This window comes from Eriocheir sinensis, chromosome 53 (genome assembly GCF_024679095.1).
Source record: "Eriocheir sinensis breed Jianghai 21 chromosome 53, ASM2467909v1, whole genome shotgun sequence".
NCBI classification, from domain to species: Eukaryota; Metazoa; Arthropoda; class Malacostraca; order Decapoda; family Varunidae; genus Eriocheir; species Eriocheir sinensis.
Window position 1 is genome coordinate 3,794,636 of NC_066561.1, and position 17,382 is coordinate 3,812,017.

The 17,382-nt window shown below is 44.4% G+C and overlaps 1 protein-coding gene across 10 annotated transcripts in view; it reads right to left on the reverse strand.

The window, feature by feature from the left end:
• LOC126983203 (leucine-rich repeat serine/threonine-protein kinase 1-like) overlaps window positions 1-17,382 on the reverse strand; it is a 111,212-nt gene that overhangs the window by 24,282 nt on the left and 69,548 nt on the right. For 9 of the 10 annotated variants that reach the window (XM_050835785.1, XM_050835786.1, XM_050835782.1 and 6 more), the window contains 23 exons: window positions 16,622-16,766; window positions 16,169-16,305; window positions 15,886-16,039; window positions 15,322-15,595; window positions 15,000-15,143; window positions 14,492-14,646; window positions 13,838-14,008; window positions 13,395-13,553; window positions 12,646-12,792; window positions 11,785-11,977; window positions 10,075-10,204; window positions 9,367-9,615; window positions 9,005-9,189; window positions 8,513-8,787; window positions 8,027-8,155; window positions 7,312-7,479; window positions 7,061-7,195; window positions 5,413-5,558; window positions 3,702-3,846; window positions 3,175-3,345; window positions 2,955-3,033; window positions 1,404-1,628; window positions 351-473 (listed from right to left, as the gene is read on the reverse strand). In XM_050835785.1, coding sequence (XP_050691742.1) covers window positions 351-473; window positions 1,404-1,628; window positions 2,955-3,033; window positions 3,175-3,345; window positions 3,702-3,846; window positions 5,413-5,558; window positions 7,061-7,195; window positions 7,312-7,479; window positions 8,027-8,155; window positions 8,513-8,787; window positions 9,005-9,189; window positions 9,367-9,615; window positions 10,075-10,204; window positions 11,785-11,977; window positions 12,646-12,792; window positions 13,395-13,553; window positions 13,838-14,008; window positions 14,492-14,646; window positions 15,000-15,143; window positions 15,322-15,595; window positions 15,886-16,039; window positions 16,169-16,305; window positions 16,622-16,766 — 3,839 coding nt within the window. The remainder of the gene's footprint in view (window positions 1-350; window positions 474-1,403; window positions 1,629-2,954; window positions 3,034-3,174; window positions 3,346-3,701; window positions 3,847-5,412; window positions 5,559-7,060; window positions 7,196-7,311; window positions 7,480-8,026; window positions 8,156-8,512; window positions 8,788-9,004; window positions 9,190-9,366; window positions 9,616-10,074; window positions 10,205-11,784; window positions 11,978-12,645; window positions 12,793-13,394; window positions 13,554-13,837; window positions 14,009-14,491; window positions 14,647-14,999; window positions 15,144-15,321; window positions 15,596-15,885; window positions 16,040-16,168; window positions 16,306-16,621; window positions 16,767-17,382) is intronic. The other variant, XM_050835779.1, reaches the window with a different exon arrangement.

Consider the following 17,382-nt stretch of genomic DNA (forward strand, 5'->3'; position numbering starts at 1 on the left):
CTCTCATTACTTTCTTTCTTTCACTAGTCTCTCTCTCTCTCTCTCTCTCTCTCTCTCTCTCTCTCTCTCTCTCTCTCTCTCTCTCTCTCTCTCTCTCTCTCTCTCTCTCTCTCTCTCTCTCTCTCTCTCTCTCTCTCTCTCTCTCTCTCTCTCTCTCTCTCTCTCTCTCTCTCTCTCTCTCTCTCTCTCTCTCTCTCTCTCTCTCTCTCTCTCTCTCTCTCTCTCTCTCACAACTCTCTTTCACTACTTTCTCTCTTTCTCTTTCTCTTACTACTCTCTCTCTTTTCCATCACTACTTTCACCATACACTTTCTCTCTCCCTCTATCTCTCTCCGTTCCGCCCCTCTTACCGTTGCGGGCGAAGGGGTTGATCTCCCTGATGGTGACCACGTGGGCCAGCATGTCACACAGCCACTGGGGGTCCAAAAAGTACAGGTCCTTCAGGGTGGCATCCTCGTAATGCAGCATCACACCTGTGCCGGAAGGAGGGAGTCTAGCTTAACTCTAACATAACAAACAGCTTTTCATCAGATTTTGTTCATTGTGGTCGATAGCTTGCACTAACTGAGACCTGTTTTTAACTCTACATAACAAACATAACAGCTTTTCATCAGATTTTGTTCATTGTGGTCGATAGCTTGCACTAACTGAGACCTGTTTTTAACTCTACGTAACAAACATAACAGCTTTTCATCAGATTTGTTCACTGTGGTTGATAGCTTGCATTAACTGAGACCTGTTTTTAACTCTACATAACAGCTTTTCATCAGATTTTGTTCATTGTGGTTGATAGCTTGCACTAACTGAGACCTGTTTTTAACTCTACATAACAAACAGCTTTTCATCAGATTTTGTTCATTGTGGTTGATAGCTTGCACTAACTGAGACCTGTTTTTAACTCTAACATAACAAACATAACAGCTTTTCATCAGATTTTGTTCATTGTGGTCGATAGCTTGCATTAACCGAGACCTGTTTTTAACTCTACATAACAAACATAACAGCTTTTCATCAGATTTGTTCATTGTGTTTGATAGCTTGCATTAACCGAGACCTGTTTTTAACTCTACATAACAAACATAACAGCTTTTCATCAGATTTGTTCATTGTGGTTGATAGCTTGCATTAACTGAGACCTGTATGCCCCCAATAAATTTTTTTTCCTTTTACGGTAAAGGAGGCAGATCAATGGCACAATAAAAGCTTGCATCTGATTCATTTACGAGTGGCGCTCACTTGATTCAGGTGAGTAAAGCCACACCAAACACACACCAGAATACCAAAATGAGGAGCCTGTTATCAATGGATTCGTCCTTGGTGTCAGTCTGCATTGTAATGAATGTGCAACGATACTTATTTGAGTGTGTGTGCAAGTCCTCCAGACGGTCACCAGCACCACTCACCATTCTCGTGCAGGAAGGTGGTGCCCTGGTTGAGCTCCGCCACATCCCTGAAGGGTCGGTGGCCCCGGCTGGACATCTCCTGCGTCACCAACGTCTGGTACTTGTCAGCCATCAGTACTGGGTCGCGGCCTTGAACCCTCCGCTCCAGGGCCAGCACCCCCACCACGTCCTCCAGTGCCAGGTAGGAGGCCGGGATTCTCTGCTCCAGAAGCCGCTCTTTGCTCCCTGTCAGGTGTCGGAAGGTACGTTACACCCCACACCATGGACATTTATTTATTTATTTTTACACCTAAGGAAGCAGCTCAAGGGCAACAAAAAGAAAATGTAGAAAAAAAGCCCACTAATCGCTGCTCCTACAAGAGAAAGAAGTGAAGAATGGCCAAAAGAGAGGCCATTTTGGGGTGGAGAGTGTCTTGTTCTAGATAGTTGGGTGTTGAAAAGTGCATGAAAATTACAGGCCAATTTTGGGTGAAGAGGTGTCTTGTTCTTGAGAGTTGGGTGTTGAAAAGTGCATGAAAATTACAGGCCAATTTTGGGTGAAGAGGTGTCTTGTTCTAGAGAGTTGGGTGTTGAAAAGTCCATGAAAATTACAGGCCAATTTCGGGGTGGAGAGGTGTCTTGTTCTAGATAGTCGGGTGTTGAAAAGTCCATGAAAATTACAGGCCAATTTCAGGTGGAGAGGTGTCTTGTTCTAGAGAGTCGGGTGTTGAAATGGGGCGGGAAAATCACAAACTCTTCACACGCTATCATATTCTAATCATCACAGTCTCACCATATTTTGCCCGACACATGTTTTTCTCTCACTCAGGTGTTGAAGGACTCATCACACTCATCATCCTAGACTCATCACATCCTGGGCATCACACTTTTCTCTCTCTCAGGTGTTGAAGGAAACATCACACTCATCATCCTAGACTCATCACATCCTGGGCACCACACTTTTCTCTCTCTCAGGTGTTGAAGGACACATCACACTCATCATCCTAGACTCATCACATCCTGGGCATCACACTTTTCTCTCTCTCTTAGGTGTTGAAGGATACATCACACTCACCATCCTAGACTCATCACATCCTGGGCATCACACTTTTCTCTCAGGTGTTGAAAAGTGCAAGCCAATCACCACAAACTCATCACACTTCATCTTATTTTAATCCTCACACTCTCCTTTACAAATTTTTAGCCGTGAATGGAAAAGTTTGGAAAGTTTCATTTAGTCGGCGCAACATCTGTGGTCGTATGCCGGGAGAGACAGAAGGGGAAGGAATTATAGGAGAAGGGAACAGATCACAGGAGACGGGACACAACCCCCGATTAATACCTGGTACCCATTCACTACTGGGTGGACAGGGGCGTAGGGTATCGGAAAAGCCGCCCAAACTTTTCCACTCTGCCCGGGAATCGAACCCAGGCTCTCTCGGTTGTGAGCCAAGTGTGCTAACCACTGCACCACGAAGTCCCCCAGCCGTGAATGGAATAAGTCTGTACTGTAACATGCAAGTCATACATCTTTATTTCCCACACACACTTTATTTCACTCGCTAGACTCACCTGGTGTCTTGAGGCTGAACACAGTGTCGTAGATCAAGTTGCACAGCAGCTTGACGTTGTGTCTTGTTTTGCAGCTCACCTGTACGGAAGATCACAAAATACCACCAAATAAAACATAAGTTGTTGCCTCATATGTACCAACAGAAGTAAAGTATTTTGTCCACCGAGAACATCACAGCATCATGACAGTAGTGCAACATGACCCTCCCTGTCCCCTTACCTCTATCGTGTCCAAGACCCTCGGAAGGCCCAGCTTGTCGGCATCTATCACATTGATGAACTTGTCCCTGATGATCTGCTGCAGGTCTTCACTCCAGGAGGGCGGGAACTTCTCCTTCACCAGGTCGTAGTGAGTGCCCACGATTAGGACGGGAGAGTTGGGGGCTCGTGCCTGTGTGCCGAGGAAGAGGACGATGGTAAAGGCATGTCAGTGATGGGAGTTGGAACCTTACTGCTTTAAGATAACACTATTTTACTTGTCTGGATTAGGGCAAACATCCAGACAAATGCAACACCCCATTTCCTAGTAATAACAAATACAAACAGTGGAAGTGAGCCTTATATGAGGTGCATCCAGTCATGACAGAATGCAGAGAGGATTGAAAGCATGTATGAGATTTTATATAAGTGTTACAGCAAAAGTAGATGATTTAATTGTGGTTGAATGGGTTGAACGGGAAGGAATAACCCTTACGTAATTACACATTATATAACACAGGACTTGACCACTCCACATGATCAACTCACCTGGATGTTGACGAGCCACTGGAGGATCTCGGCCACTCCACGCTCTCCGTCGCTGATCTTCCACACCACCAGGTACAGGGAGCGCTTGGACAGGAAGTACTGGTGGGTGGCGTAGTACTCCTTCTGGCCCCCAAAGTCCCAGGTCCTAGGAAGAGGCGAGGAAGGATAATCAGAAACAGAAAAAAATGAGGAAAGGAGTATGAGAAAGAAAAGGGATATACACTCAGAATACTACACTTCCCAACATTGACTTCCATCTGCCATTTCTCCGCCCAATCATATAGTCTGTCAAGCTCATCCTGGAAAAATCTAGCGTCCCTGTCTGAGTCTGCAATACATGAGTGATGCTGCAGACCCTCAACAGCACTACAAACCACTGTCATGGCTGCAAAGAATAATGGGAGGAGGAGTCTTACCCATTTATTGCATTGTAGTTATCATTATTATTATCATTATAAGGACGAAACAGGTAGAGAGGGAGGACTGTAGACATGATAACCTACCTGTTCACCAACCCCCAAACACCTGAGATGCCACAAAGAGGAAAATGAGAGTGAAGTGATGAGAGAGGAGGAGGAGGACAAGAGAATATGAATAGAAGTATGTATAAAATATGTATAGAAATGGAGGGAGAGAAGGGTAGGGTAGTTGTGGCTCACTTGACGGGAATCACAAGAAGCATTATCCTCCCAACTCAGCCATGCATCAGTGATATGAAAGTGAAATGTAGTGGACTTTTTTTTTAGCGGGCTTTTTTTTTTCATTGTTTTTGTTTTGTTTTATGCCCTTGAACTGTCTCCTCTGCTGTAAAAAAAAAAAAAAAAACAAAAAAAAAAAGAAGCAATCACGAATATATGCAGTGGAAGTGAGCTGTATAGGAGATGCATGTGGTTAGGACAGGCTGGGGGGGGGTGAATGTAAGTGTGTGTGAGGGGCTTGGTATTGGAGTTACCGTGAAGGGAGTGGACTGTGGAGTGGCTGAATGGGTTAACCGTGGGGCTATGAGAACTTTATAAGAGGTGCATGTGGTCTGGACAGGCTGCGGGGGGAATGAAACTGCATGTGAGGGGCTTGATATGGGTGTTTCCGTGAAGGGAGTGGACTGTGGAGTGGCTGAATGGGTTAACCGTGGGGCTATGAGAACTTTATAAGAGGTGCATGTGGTCTGGACAGGCTGCGGGGGGAATGAAACTGCATGTGAGGGGCTTGATATGGGTGTTACCGTGAAGGGAGTGGACTGTGGAGTGGCTGAATGGGTTAAGCGTGGGGCTCTGAGATAGTTTGGACATGTGGTGAGGATGAATGAGGATGACTTTGTGAAGAGGGTATACAAGGGCAGGATTGAGGGGGAGGTTAGCAGGGGGAAATCACGAATGAAATGGGTCAGTACAGAAGACATGTATTGTAGAGAGAGAGTTGGTAGGTGAGGGACTGAATGGATTGAGAGGGAATGATGCAACAGAGAAAGCTTGACATCCTTCTACCCTCACCACCCCATTGAAGGAAGTATAGTGAAGCAACAGGGCATCAGAGGTATAGACATAGATAGATATAGATAGCGTACACATATAGATATAGATAGATATAAACAGAGGTATAGATAAAGATATAGATAGAGTTATAGATATAGATAGGATAGATTTACATAGGCTCAATAGATACTGCTTCTATATACACTACTGCAGAAGGTACAAGATGGTCTTCCACACACCTGAAAACCACCGGGCCATAATTGCTGTGACCCCGAATTTTCTTCTCAAATATCCAGTCGCCGATGTCCACCCCGACCGTGGACATGCTGGTGCCACGGGAGGTGCGTGTGTTGATGTTCTTGTTGCCCATCCTCTTGGCCCAGTGCTGAGGTAAAGATTTAACTATGTACCGATACTAGAACACAATGGCAGGTATTACAAGACACTTTGCTATATCACATCAGCTATTTCTAAAGGTCAAAGAGGGGAATCGGGTTCTAATGAGTGTTTCTTTAGGTTCACGGTACAGAGGAAGGGTCAGACTACCACCAGGGCCATAAAACTACTCCTGGAAATGCCCACAACTCCTACGAAAGCCTTGTCAAATATGTGTTCAAAGAGGGGATCAATCGGGTTCTAATGAGTGTTTCTTTAGGTTCACGGTACAGAGGAAGGGTCAGACTACCGCCAGGGTCATAAAACTACTCCTGGAAATGCCCACAACTCCTACGAAAGCCTTGTCAAATATGTGTTCAAAGAGGGGATCAATCGGGTTCTAATGAGTGTTTCTTTAGGTTCACGGTACAGAGGAAGGGTCACACTACCGCCAGGGTCATAAAACTACTCCTGGAAATGCCCACAACTCCTACGAAAGCCTTGTCAAATATGTGTTCAAAGAGGGGATCAATCGGGTTCTAATGAGTGTTTCTTTAGGTTCACGGTACAGAGGAAGGGTCACACTACCACCAGGGCCATAAAACTACCCCTGGAAATGCCCACAACTCCTATGAAAGCCTTGTCAAATATGTGTTCTTGGGCCGCGAAATGTCTCATAATACAACCCAATATCACTACTATTAAATCCTGTATTCTCAGAACCTTTCGACTCACAGCAAATGTTTACAAATGATGAAAAGGAGATTAGATGGGTTCTCATGAGGGTTTTTGTCATGGTCAAGGTGGAGAAGCTTTATATAAACTACCACTATAGTGAAACCTAATTGTCAAGTCCGTTTTGGTGTTGGCTCCCACGGGTCCATTTCTCCCCTCTGCTCTGCCACACAGTCCCAACACCTATTTTTTCCTCTCATATGATACCTATAGCTTACATATGAGAGGAAGAGATAGGTGTTGGGACTGTGTGGCAGAGCAGAGGGGAGGAAAGGACCAGCGGGAGCCTACGCCAGACTAGCCTCGACATATTTGAAAGACTATAGGCTCATGAAACTACCCATGGAAATACCCACAATTTCTATGAAAGTCTTATCAAATGGTGTGTAAGCCCTGAAATGAGTGAGAAAATGGGCCTGTGTCTCTTTATATCAAGTCCTTTCTCTGTTGTCAGGCTCAGAGTCACACTAAAGATGTAATTTTACTTTAGTGTTCAGGAAATCAAAACATCATTTCAGTCAGTCATCTGATTGAGTCTTTCACAGAATACTTAACCGTGTAGCAGCAACGGGCCAAATTTGTGCCATGATTTTAACCCCCAAAATAGATGACACATAAAGTGATCACAAATGCCTTGATATATATTATGAAATGGTTTGTGTGAGGGGTGACTTTTTCTCATTTTTCTCGCTTGGAGGGGCCATTAAGAATCATGATCCCCGCTGCTACCGGGTTAAAATGATATTTTTTTTCTGCCACATCGCTCTTCCTCCTCACCTCCACTGGCTTCTTCCTGTAGGAGCCGGTCCCTTCCTGCCGCAGCTGCTCCAGGAGAGACGTCTTCCCAATGCCTTGAACGCCCACGATCATCAGCTTCATCCTTGCGTAGGGCCGGGCATCCTCTAATATACTCTGGGGGCGTAAACAGCAAATTTATGTGTAAATAAAAATTACAGTCTCCCTTTGCATAAACAATAGCCAGCTGCACAGGATAATGGTTCTTTTACTGTTATGTGGCAGTAACTAACCTTTAGGTAGCCAATGACATCCATGGTTTTGTATTTTTTGCTTTCAATCATGGACTTGAGGGGCTCCTGCAGGGAACAGCCTCTGGTGTTGAGGTTCCAGAGGCGGGAGAGGAGACCCATCTCAGGCGGGAGCTCTGTGATGTCCTCGTTGCCGGAGATGTTCAGGACCTGCCAACACATCACCGTCACCACCCTCATCACCATCACCACTCATCATCATCCTCATTACTCTATCTATTACACTCTCTCCCAATTGAAGCAAAAGTTTGGACATTTAACCCAGTAGCGGCGACGGGTCAAATTTGTGGCTTTACCGTGTAGCAGCGACGGGCCAAATTTGTGCCATGATATCAACCCCCCAAAATAGATGATACATAATCTGATCATAAAAGCTTTGATATACATTATGAAATGGTTTGTGTGAGGGGTGATTTTTTCTCATTTTTCTCACTCGGAAGGACCATTAAGAAACAAGATCCCCGCTGCTACTGGGTTAATGAAGTATAAATGACAGATTAGTGAATAAAAAGATCACACAAGTAACCATTCACCACTGGGCCAGAAAACACTACCCCTATGCACCTACAGGGTCTTGATGGCTGGGAATGATAGAGAATAGGAAGATCTACTCAACACCCTTAGACTGACACTGCTACCCTAAACAGCTAGAGATCATTAGGTATTTTTCTCTCCGGAACCTTGACTATGGACTGACCGAGAGGTTGGTCAACTCGTGGAGGGTGGTGGGCAGGTCCCTGAGTTGGTTGTTGCTCACGTCCAGCATTGAGAGGTTGGGGAAGAGCAGCCAGGACTTTCGGGGAGTGTTGGTGCGGACGGGACTCGCCTGAAACATGACAACTTAATACCTGTTTTTCCCCTGGATGAATAACAGGGACGTTTCTGCCAAAATATCTCTTACTGAACACCTAAAGAGACTTGTAAATATAGTTTGATATGTGCAACGTAATATTTTGTTCACTTAAAATAAAAATCACCCACCTATCAATTTCATCCAACACTTCAGTATGGATGAATTTGAGTTCATCCATACTGACTCACTCACTCTTATTTTTCCTTCACCAACTTGAACTTCATATCATAAATTTACATCAATCGGAGAATAATACAACATTAAAAACATCCTCAAAGCTTTGCGTGCACACAGCCAGGGACCAAATTACTGCCACTCAGAACCACTCACTTCATTTTCATCAACTTCAGTCACCAGCGAGAAGTCGTTCTCATCCAGATAGAGGGTGAGACGGGTGAGCTTGTTGTCAGCCAGGATGAGGGTGCGCAAGGACTCCAGGCGCATGTGGCGGCGGTGGATGCAACTGCCGGGGGTCGGGGAGCTGCCCATCGGGGAGTTTGTTCCCCCCCGGGCCCGGGCAACACTCAAGTTCTGGCCATACTTGCGGCCTCCTGCGTATATGTAAAATGGAGGGAAGGAAAAGGATGGGTGTTTATTGGATCTAGCTACTTGAAAAACAAGGGGGGGGAGGAAGAATTGTCTTTTGTAGTAACCAGTGAGTACAATTCCGTTCAAATGCAAACATTACTCTAAAACACACTCAAGATTATCATGATAGAAATGAGTATAGACTTTTTTCTTCACAGTAAAGTTAAAGCAAAGAATGTTTTGTGTAGTCAAAGTATCTACTTCTTCCCGTCATGGGTGGCACGATCTCAGTACCTGGACACAAGAACTTGTTGCTCTTGTTGAGCTCCGCCAGGGCGTAGCAGGAGGACACTGTGGACTCAAGGCTCTCCAGGGACTCACTGCGGGACACAGTGGGCCAGGCTCGGATTCGGTTGTGAGAGAGGTCCAGCTGCTTCAGACCCACAGGGTAACAGCTTGCTGCACCCATCTCTGTCAGCCTGATCATTACAGTCTTGTTAATCACTAAACAGGGCATTACTCTCCCTGAAGTTTTATGATACATTTATGCATTAAAAAAGATTCCCACTTGTAATATCAGTACAGCACTAGCTACTTGCCTCTACACTTTCAATAAATTTAATACTAACTTATTTCCCAGCTCACAGCCTCCTTACCTGTTGTAGCTCAGGTTGAGGCGGTTGAGGGAGAGGGCAAGGCAGGCCAGGCCGTTGGGAACAGACATGAAGGAGTTGTGGGACAGGTTAAGAGACTGTAGGTTGGACAGAGTCTCCTCCTGCGTCTCCCTCACCCCCACCAGCGACTCCTGGATCTCCACGGTGCTGGACCAGAGGCTGTGGTGCTTCAGCTCACGGCGCCGGCAGCAGGTCACCACGTTGCCATGCTTCCCCAGGGACAGCACTCCCCTGAGGGTGGACGGTTCAGACTTTTAGTGAAATGAACATCAGTGCAGAAGGTTGGTGTGAGGTCTTTGGTATTGTTGGTTTTCTTTGTAAGTCCCCCATGCAAAAAATAGCCAACACCAAGCTCATACTCTTTGTTAACTTTTGATATTTTAACCCGGCAGCAGCGACGGGCCAAATTTGTGGCTTTACCGTGTAGCAGCGACGGGCCAAATTTATGCCATGATATAAACCCAAAAAATAGATGATACATAAACTGATCACAAATGCTTTGATATATATTATGAAATGGTTTGTGTGAGTGATGATTTTTTCTCATTTTTCTCGCTCAGAAGGACCATTAAGAAACATGATCCCCGCTGCTACCAGGTTAAATTCCCACACATAGAAGAGAACCAACACCAAGCTCATCCCCACTCATGAACAGAGGGAAGCATGAAATCTCTTGAAGCAAAAGATCACCTGGGGTCTGGGGTCTTGCGGCGAGCTGGAGACTCTTCTGTGAGGTCGTCTGGGAGGCTGAGGTGAAGGTCATTCAAGGAGGACACACTGTCTTCGTCGCTGACTTCACTCATGGCGTCAGAACCCATGCCTGGGGAGTTATACCACAACCATTATCCAGATACCCTTTTACCTAATTTGAGAGGCACGGAACTTCATATTTAACCCCTTGACTGCAGATTTCCTACAGTCAGACCTCACCAAACTACAGAAATGGAACAAAAAGTGGCTGCTACAATTCAATGAAGAAAAATGTATAGTCCTGTCCCTTGGGAGGAGATATCCAGCATACCAATACCACATGGGAAACACTTCACTATCCACGACAGAGGCAGAGAAAGACCTGGGGCTATGTGTTATCAGGCTACTGGTGAAAGCCAAATCCGTTCCAATCGTAGCGGACGGGTTAAGGAAAAGAACTTAGAAATTACAGAAAAATTACATGATGGTTCAACAAAAGCAAATTATACACCAGCGTTTCCAGATACTCCTGTACAATGACATCCCTTGTCTTAGTGAGCTCTGATTTAGGGGTCTTAGTGAGCTCTGATCTCCGTCCAAGGGCACAATGCATTCAAGCTAGAAATCGAGCTAATAGGGTACTGGGATTTATTTCAAGGAGCGTAAGCAACAGAAGCCCCGAAGTCTTCCTCAAACTATATTTAGCATTAGTTAGACCTCATCTTGACTATGCGGTTCAGTTCTGGTCACCCTACTATAGAATGGATATCAAAATGTTAGAATCGGTGCAGAGGAGGATGACTAAGATGATTCAGGGGTTGAGAAACTTGCCATACGAGGAAAGACTCAAACAGTTAAACTTGCATTCTCTAGAAAGGCGAAGGGTGCGTGGAGACATGATCGAGGTTTATAAATGGATGAAGGGCTTTAATAAGGGAGACATTCATAAGGTTTTGTTGGTAAGAGAACCGGGTAGGACACGAAGTAACGGGTTTAAACTGGATAAATTCAGATTCAACAGGGACATAGGCAAAAATTGGTTTACTAACAGGGTGGTGGATGAGTGGAATAGGCTTAGCAGTCATGTGGTGAGTGCCAATACAATTGTCACATTCAAAAATAGACTAGATAAATTCATGGACAGCGATAATAGGTGGGGTTAGATACACGGGAGCTTAGGGTCAAAGGAGCTGCCTCGTACAGGCCTACCGGCCTCTTGCAGACTCCTGCGTTCTTATGTTCTTATGTTCTTATGTTCTCTTCTCTTCTCTTCTCGCTGCTCCTCTTGGCATTTCTCTTTCCCATCTCTCCTTTATCCCCCATGTTTTATACCCTCTTTCTCCTCTTCCCTCTTCTTCAGCCTCTTTATTATCTCTTGGCTTCGTTCTTTACCCTCTCTCCTTATCCACTGTCTCATACCCTCTTTCTCCTCTTCCCTCTTCTTGACTCTCTTTATCATCTCTTTTAGCTTCTCCATTTGCCTCCTCACCCCTTTCTCCTTACCCCTCATGTCTTATACCCATTTCTCCTCTTCCCTCTTCTTAACCCTCTTTACCATATCCTCTTTTGGCTTCCCTCTTAACCCTCAATTCTCTCCTTCCCTTGAATTTATGACGAGGACTAACATATCGTAAAAGAATATATAAGAAACCACCCAACATTGAACACAGGCACGGGTCAGATATTTCCGTTCACAACCCAGCAACCCACCAGAGTCATGCCCATGCCCCTCAGGCCGGACAGGGAGGTCGTGCAGCAGGTTGAGGGACACGTTGAGCTCCCGGAGTTTGGGCGCCGTCCATATCTTGTAGGGGAGCGAGGACAGCTTGTTGTTGGACACGTCGAGGAGCTGCAGGGCCGGCAGGGTGAAGATTCCGTCCGGCAGGTGGTCCAGTCGGTTGTCCTGCGGTGAAGCACAAAGAACGCAGACACTATAGCAATGACCTTGTTAGAAATACACCACATTTTATTTTATTATATATATTTTTTTTTTTACAGGGAAAGGAGCAGCTCAAGGGCAACAAAAAAAAAAGTGCAGAGAAAAAAAGCCCAACAAACTCTGTAACAATCTTCCTTCATCTGTATTTCCTCCTGCCTACGACTTGAACTCTTTCAAGAGGAGGGTATCAGGACACCTCTCCTCCCGAAATTGACTTCTCTTTCGGCCACTCCTCTAATCTTTTTAGGGGCAGTAAGAAGCGGGCTTTTTTTTTCATTATTGTTTTTCTTTTTTTTAAGCCCTTGAGCTGTCTCCTTTGCTGTAAAAAAAAAAAAAAAAAAAAAAAAAAAAAAAAATCGCTGCTTCCCCCAAAAGATAAAAGCAATGAGTGGGCAAAAGAGAGGTCAGTTTCAGGTGGAGAGGTGCCTTGATACACTCTCCTCTTGGATTAACCTTTTATTTTTACATCAAGGGAAGCACCTCAAGGGCAACAAACACAGGAAACAAACAAGCCCAGAACTGCCAACAACTTAAAATCGTTAATTACTGACAACTTCTTTGCAATAGTTATGGTTCAAAAACAGGAATATACAAATATCTGAGTACGATAGTCTGGTAACTCTGCTCCTCACCTGTATGTGGACCTCCTCCAGGACAGACAGCGGCCCCTGGAACAAATCCTTCTTCGAGCCTTTCCTGGGGAGGGTCACCGTGCCGTCAACAAACTGGCCGATGGAGGGAGGAAGCTTCTCGATTTTGTTCTGGGCTGCGTTGAGGGTCTGGAATGATTGGAATTGGAGATTAGAGTTAATATGTGAGACAGAGCAAGTCCTCCACTCTGTTTATTGATCTTTTTGCTTCACCACATTCCCATTACCCTCCTTCCTCTTCTCTCTCATTGCTTTATTTCACTTTAATGTTCTTTCTCAGTGTCTAAACAGGAAGCCTATAACATCCACACTCCTCCCTCTCTACCAGTTTCACCTCTAAAAATAATAATAATGATGATGATGATGATGATGATAATAATAATAATAATAATAATAATAATAATAATAATAATAATAATAATAATAATAATAATAATAATAATAATAATAATAATAATAATAATAATAATAATAATAATAATAATGTCTTTATCTCTAAATTTTGCTTTGTTGTATTTAAGAGGCTGACAAAAAATGTATAATATCGAAAAGCACGACCACAATAAATGATGCTTCATATTGTACAAAGAGCAAAATGTCTCACAGGTATCATACACGTAAGGAAATATGGAGGAACATATTTTAAGTCCTATAAACACATGTTGCGTCAATCATCACATCATAATGAGCACAGAACAATGAAGCCTCAGTGCACATCACTCCCCCCGCACCTTGAGGCTCGGCAGCTGGAAGATCATGTCCGGCAGCTCGGTGAGGGCATTGTTGGAGATGTCGAGGCGGGTGATGGCGTAGAGGGCGATGACCTGGTTACGGGGACTCAGCCGCAGCTTGGGGTTGAGGTTCACTGAGGCGTCCACCAACCACTGGTCCTGCAGACACACACAAGCACACACACACACAAATAGTATTACTTAAATTCTTTTAGCTCCACTAAGAGAATAACATAAATAAGGTAGAACATGGATATAGTATATATTACAAAATTCTACATACAATAAGAACGTATATCTGACTTTTTAGTACATGCAAAACAGTGAAGATACTCCTCTATATGGTTACATATGTCATAGGAAACTCAACCTTTAAAATAGAAAGAATACTCGTACCATTATTAAGTAAGAATTTTATAAACTTCATTCATGGCCTAACTCACCTTGATGTAGGAGAGGCAGCGCTGCCCATGCCAGTTGATCATGACGGGTGTGGAGGGCGCCAGGGAGGAGTACACGCCCCCGGCATTGCTGACATTGAGGGAGCTGAACTGCTGGCTCGGCTTGATGTCCAGCGCTCGTTTGTTGACCTTGAACTCAGGGTCCGGGTGAGCCTGCAGGGGACCAGAAAATTGTATAAATTGTTATGGGAAAAGCAGTTATGTCCACCTCACGACAATCTGTACCACATCAACCTGTCTCTTACTTTCTGTGAATATTTCTCAACATCAAGGTGAGTAAACTCTATAAAACTGAGTTGATCAAAATGTAAAGATGTCTGTTTCAAGAGGAAGGACAGTGTATTTTAGGACATAAACATTAATGGAGAAATATTCCCTCTTCCGTCTGTAAAATGTAAAGATGTCTGTTTCAAGAGGAAGGACAGTGTATTTTAGGACATAAACATTAATGGAGAAATATTCCCTCTTCTGTCTGTAAAATGTAAAGATGTCTGTTTCAAGAGGAAGGACAGTGTATTTTAGGACATAAACATTAATGGAGAAACTGATTATTCCTTTTAATGAGAATATTCTTCGGGCCTGGTCTTCCCCTTGCACAGATAACGATGTTGCAGTGTCAGAGAATGTATATCTGACCTTCAGGGCGAGAAGCTTGGAGACGATGACTTCATCCTTGGCGTGAGCAGCGATGAAGAGCGCCTTGCACTCGTCGTCCCGGGCGTGGCTCTTCAGCAGCAGGTCCAGCATGCCCAAGTCTCTGTTGCGGCAGGCCTCCACGAGAGCAGTTGACCCTGGGGATGGATTTGATATAATCATTTACACGAATGCTGAAGAAATAAAACAAGATATCAAAATGTACTAGTTCCAAGAAGTTGTGGACATTAACCCCTTGACTGTGGATTTCCTACAAGACATCACCAAGCTACAAGATTGGAACAAAAAGTGGCTGCTACAATTCAATGAAGAAAAATGTAAAGTCATGCACCTTGGGAGGGGATATCCAGCATACCAATACCACATGGGAAACACTCCACTATCCACAGGCAGAGAAAGACCTGGGAGTATATGTTACCAGGCTACCAGTGAAAGCCAAATCTGTGCCAATTGCAGCGGACGGGTTAATTGCTAGATGAAGAAGACTCACCTGTGAAAATGTACTCGTCCTCTGCCAGCCTGGCCATCTCATCGTCAGGCAGGTACACCCGCAGGTTGGGGTTTGCTCCCGCCATGAGGAGCATTGACACGATGATGTGGTGCTTGTTCTTGACAGCAATGTGGAGTGCCGTCTCTGTGGGCAGACAACAGTGACTTCATGAACAGGAAAAATTATCATATAAGAAATGGAAGCTAAACCCAGATATCTTTGGGTCAGTTCCTAGTTCAGGGTACATCAGGTTTGATTATAGCTACACAGCATGGCATATCCTAATCAGAATCAAGGCATTTAGAGTCACTGCGTCCCTTACCAGTGTTGCTGTTACAATACATGTCAATATCAAGAGGGGAAAGCATGTTGTCCTTGTGGGAGTTGTCCGTCTTCACCAGGTTCAGCTTGGACATGAGCGCCTGGATGCCCCCGGAGATGCGGTGTTTGGTGGGGCTCGTCACCTCCTCCGTCTTCTCCACTGAATCTGTGTTGGCGTTGAGGCTGCTCTTGGTGTTCTCTCGGCTACTGGACTTGGAGTCGTTGCTGCTGGTCTCCTGGTCCTTCAAATTTGCCTCCTCAATTTCTTCTTTGGTCTGCAAGGAAAACACTTGAATATTCAGCATCCTGTATGCCATCACCTATACTTCAAAAGCTTAGAATTTAATTTTGTCTATAAGAAGAACAAGACCAAAAACAATAAAATATAAAACAGGCTCTAACATTACCCTGCACTGAATTTAAACCTCTATCTGTTTAGGATTTCAGAATTTAAGTTTCCTGTGCTCAACCCAAATTACACTGCTGTCAGCATATGACTTAGATCTCTCAAGGTTCCCCGGTTTCTCTGACCCATGAAGGCTAAGGGTGTCTGGTGTCTGCCTACCTTCACTCTGTGCCCCTGGACGCGGTGCTTCAGTAACAGGTCCACCAGCTTCTGGTTGCCCACGTAACAGGCTAGGTAGAGTGCACTCTGGCCGGTCACATCCTTCATGTTGATGTCAAAGGCCATGTCATACTCAAACTGCCCTGTCTTGTCCCTGAAAGGGGCAAAGAAGAACAGGTAAGAAATGTAGAATTAAGAACAATGAAGTTATTACACAAGGTTTTGAGACATGGCTGGATGCATTCCTTTTACCAGTCTTAATAAATGGTGCAGGGTGACTAACCAGTACTTATGGAGAGCCTCTTCTGGGTAGGGGAACTTGAGCAGCAGGTCAAGCACAGACACATGGCTGTTGATGATGCACGCGTGGAGGGGCAGCCAGCGCTCCACGGTGGACACACACGCCAGGCACGGGAACTTCTGCAGCATGGAAGAACACATTTGAGTGCACCTTACATTATAACACACAGACACATTATTGCAACAAGTTAATACAGGATAATTATTGCATTCTGAGTGTAGGCATATAATAAAAACAGACTGATTGATGTTTGCCTTGATCTTGTAATAGCATATGGATAAAACAAGTCAATACAAAACATTTAAATTGTAGAAAAATAACTAAAGCAAGTCTAATTTTTCGTCTTGGTTCCATAAATCACACTCAGGCATCAATAACTGAACTAGAACCCCTCAACTACGGCTGAGGAGGAGGAGGAGCATCAGCAGGAGTCACCTTGAGCAGCATCTCCGCAATGTCTCGCCGGCCGTAGTAACAAGCAATGTAGAGCGGCGAGTACTTGGTGACGGGGTGGATCCTGCCGTCAGCCCCGTGGTCCAGGAGGAGGCGCACCATCTCCCTCTGACCCTCCTCACACGCCCTGTCAATGGATTAGGTTGGTATTCACAGATCCTTTTTAGTCTCCTGGTGCTACTTCCACATGTATCCTTAGTTGTATAATCACACTCTGTACTGCCTGGGGGTTGAGATGGCATGCTCCTCCCTTCTTTGTTGTTTACTTGCAACAATAAACTATAAATCAATCAATCAATCAATCCATTCATTACATCAACTATTTCCAAAGCCCAAAAAGTAGATCAATCCAGTTCTCATGAGTGTTTTTTTAGGTTAACAGTACAGAACAAGAGTCATAAAACTACCCCTGGAAATGCTCGAAACTCCTATGAAAGCGTTATTAAGTATGTGTGCTTAGATGGTGAAATGAAATAGGTAGTCAGTGGTATTAATGTGTTTTTGTATGTGTGTGTTATTTACAGGACCAAGTTGTTATTTTACGGTAAAGGAGGCAGTTCAATGTGAAAAAAATGTCTGGTGTCAATGCCGTCAGTCCTGAGCAATCGTCATCTTCGTAAACAAACCGCTTAAGTCATTATTTTCTACTTTACAGGAAATCAGAAAAGAACCGTCATTATCTCATTTGTCTTAAGATTTAGGCAGAAATGAAAAGGCCAATTCTATAACACTCAAACCCTGAA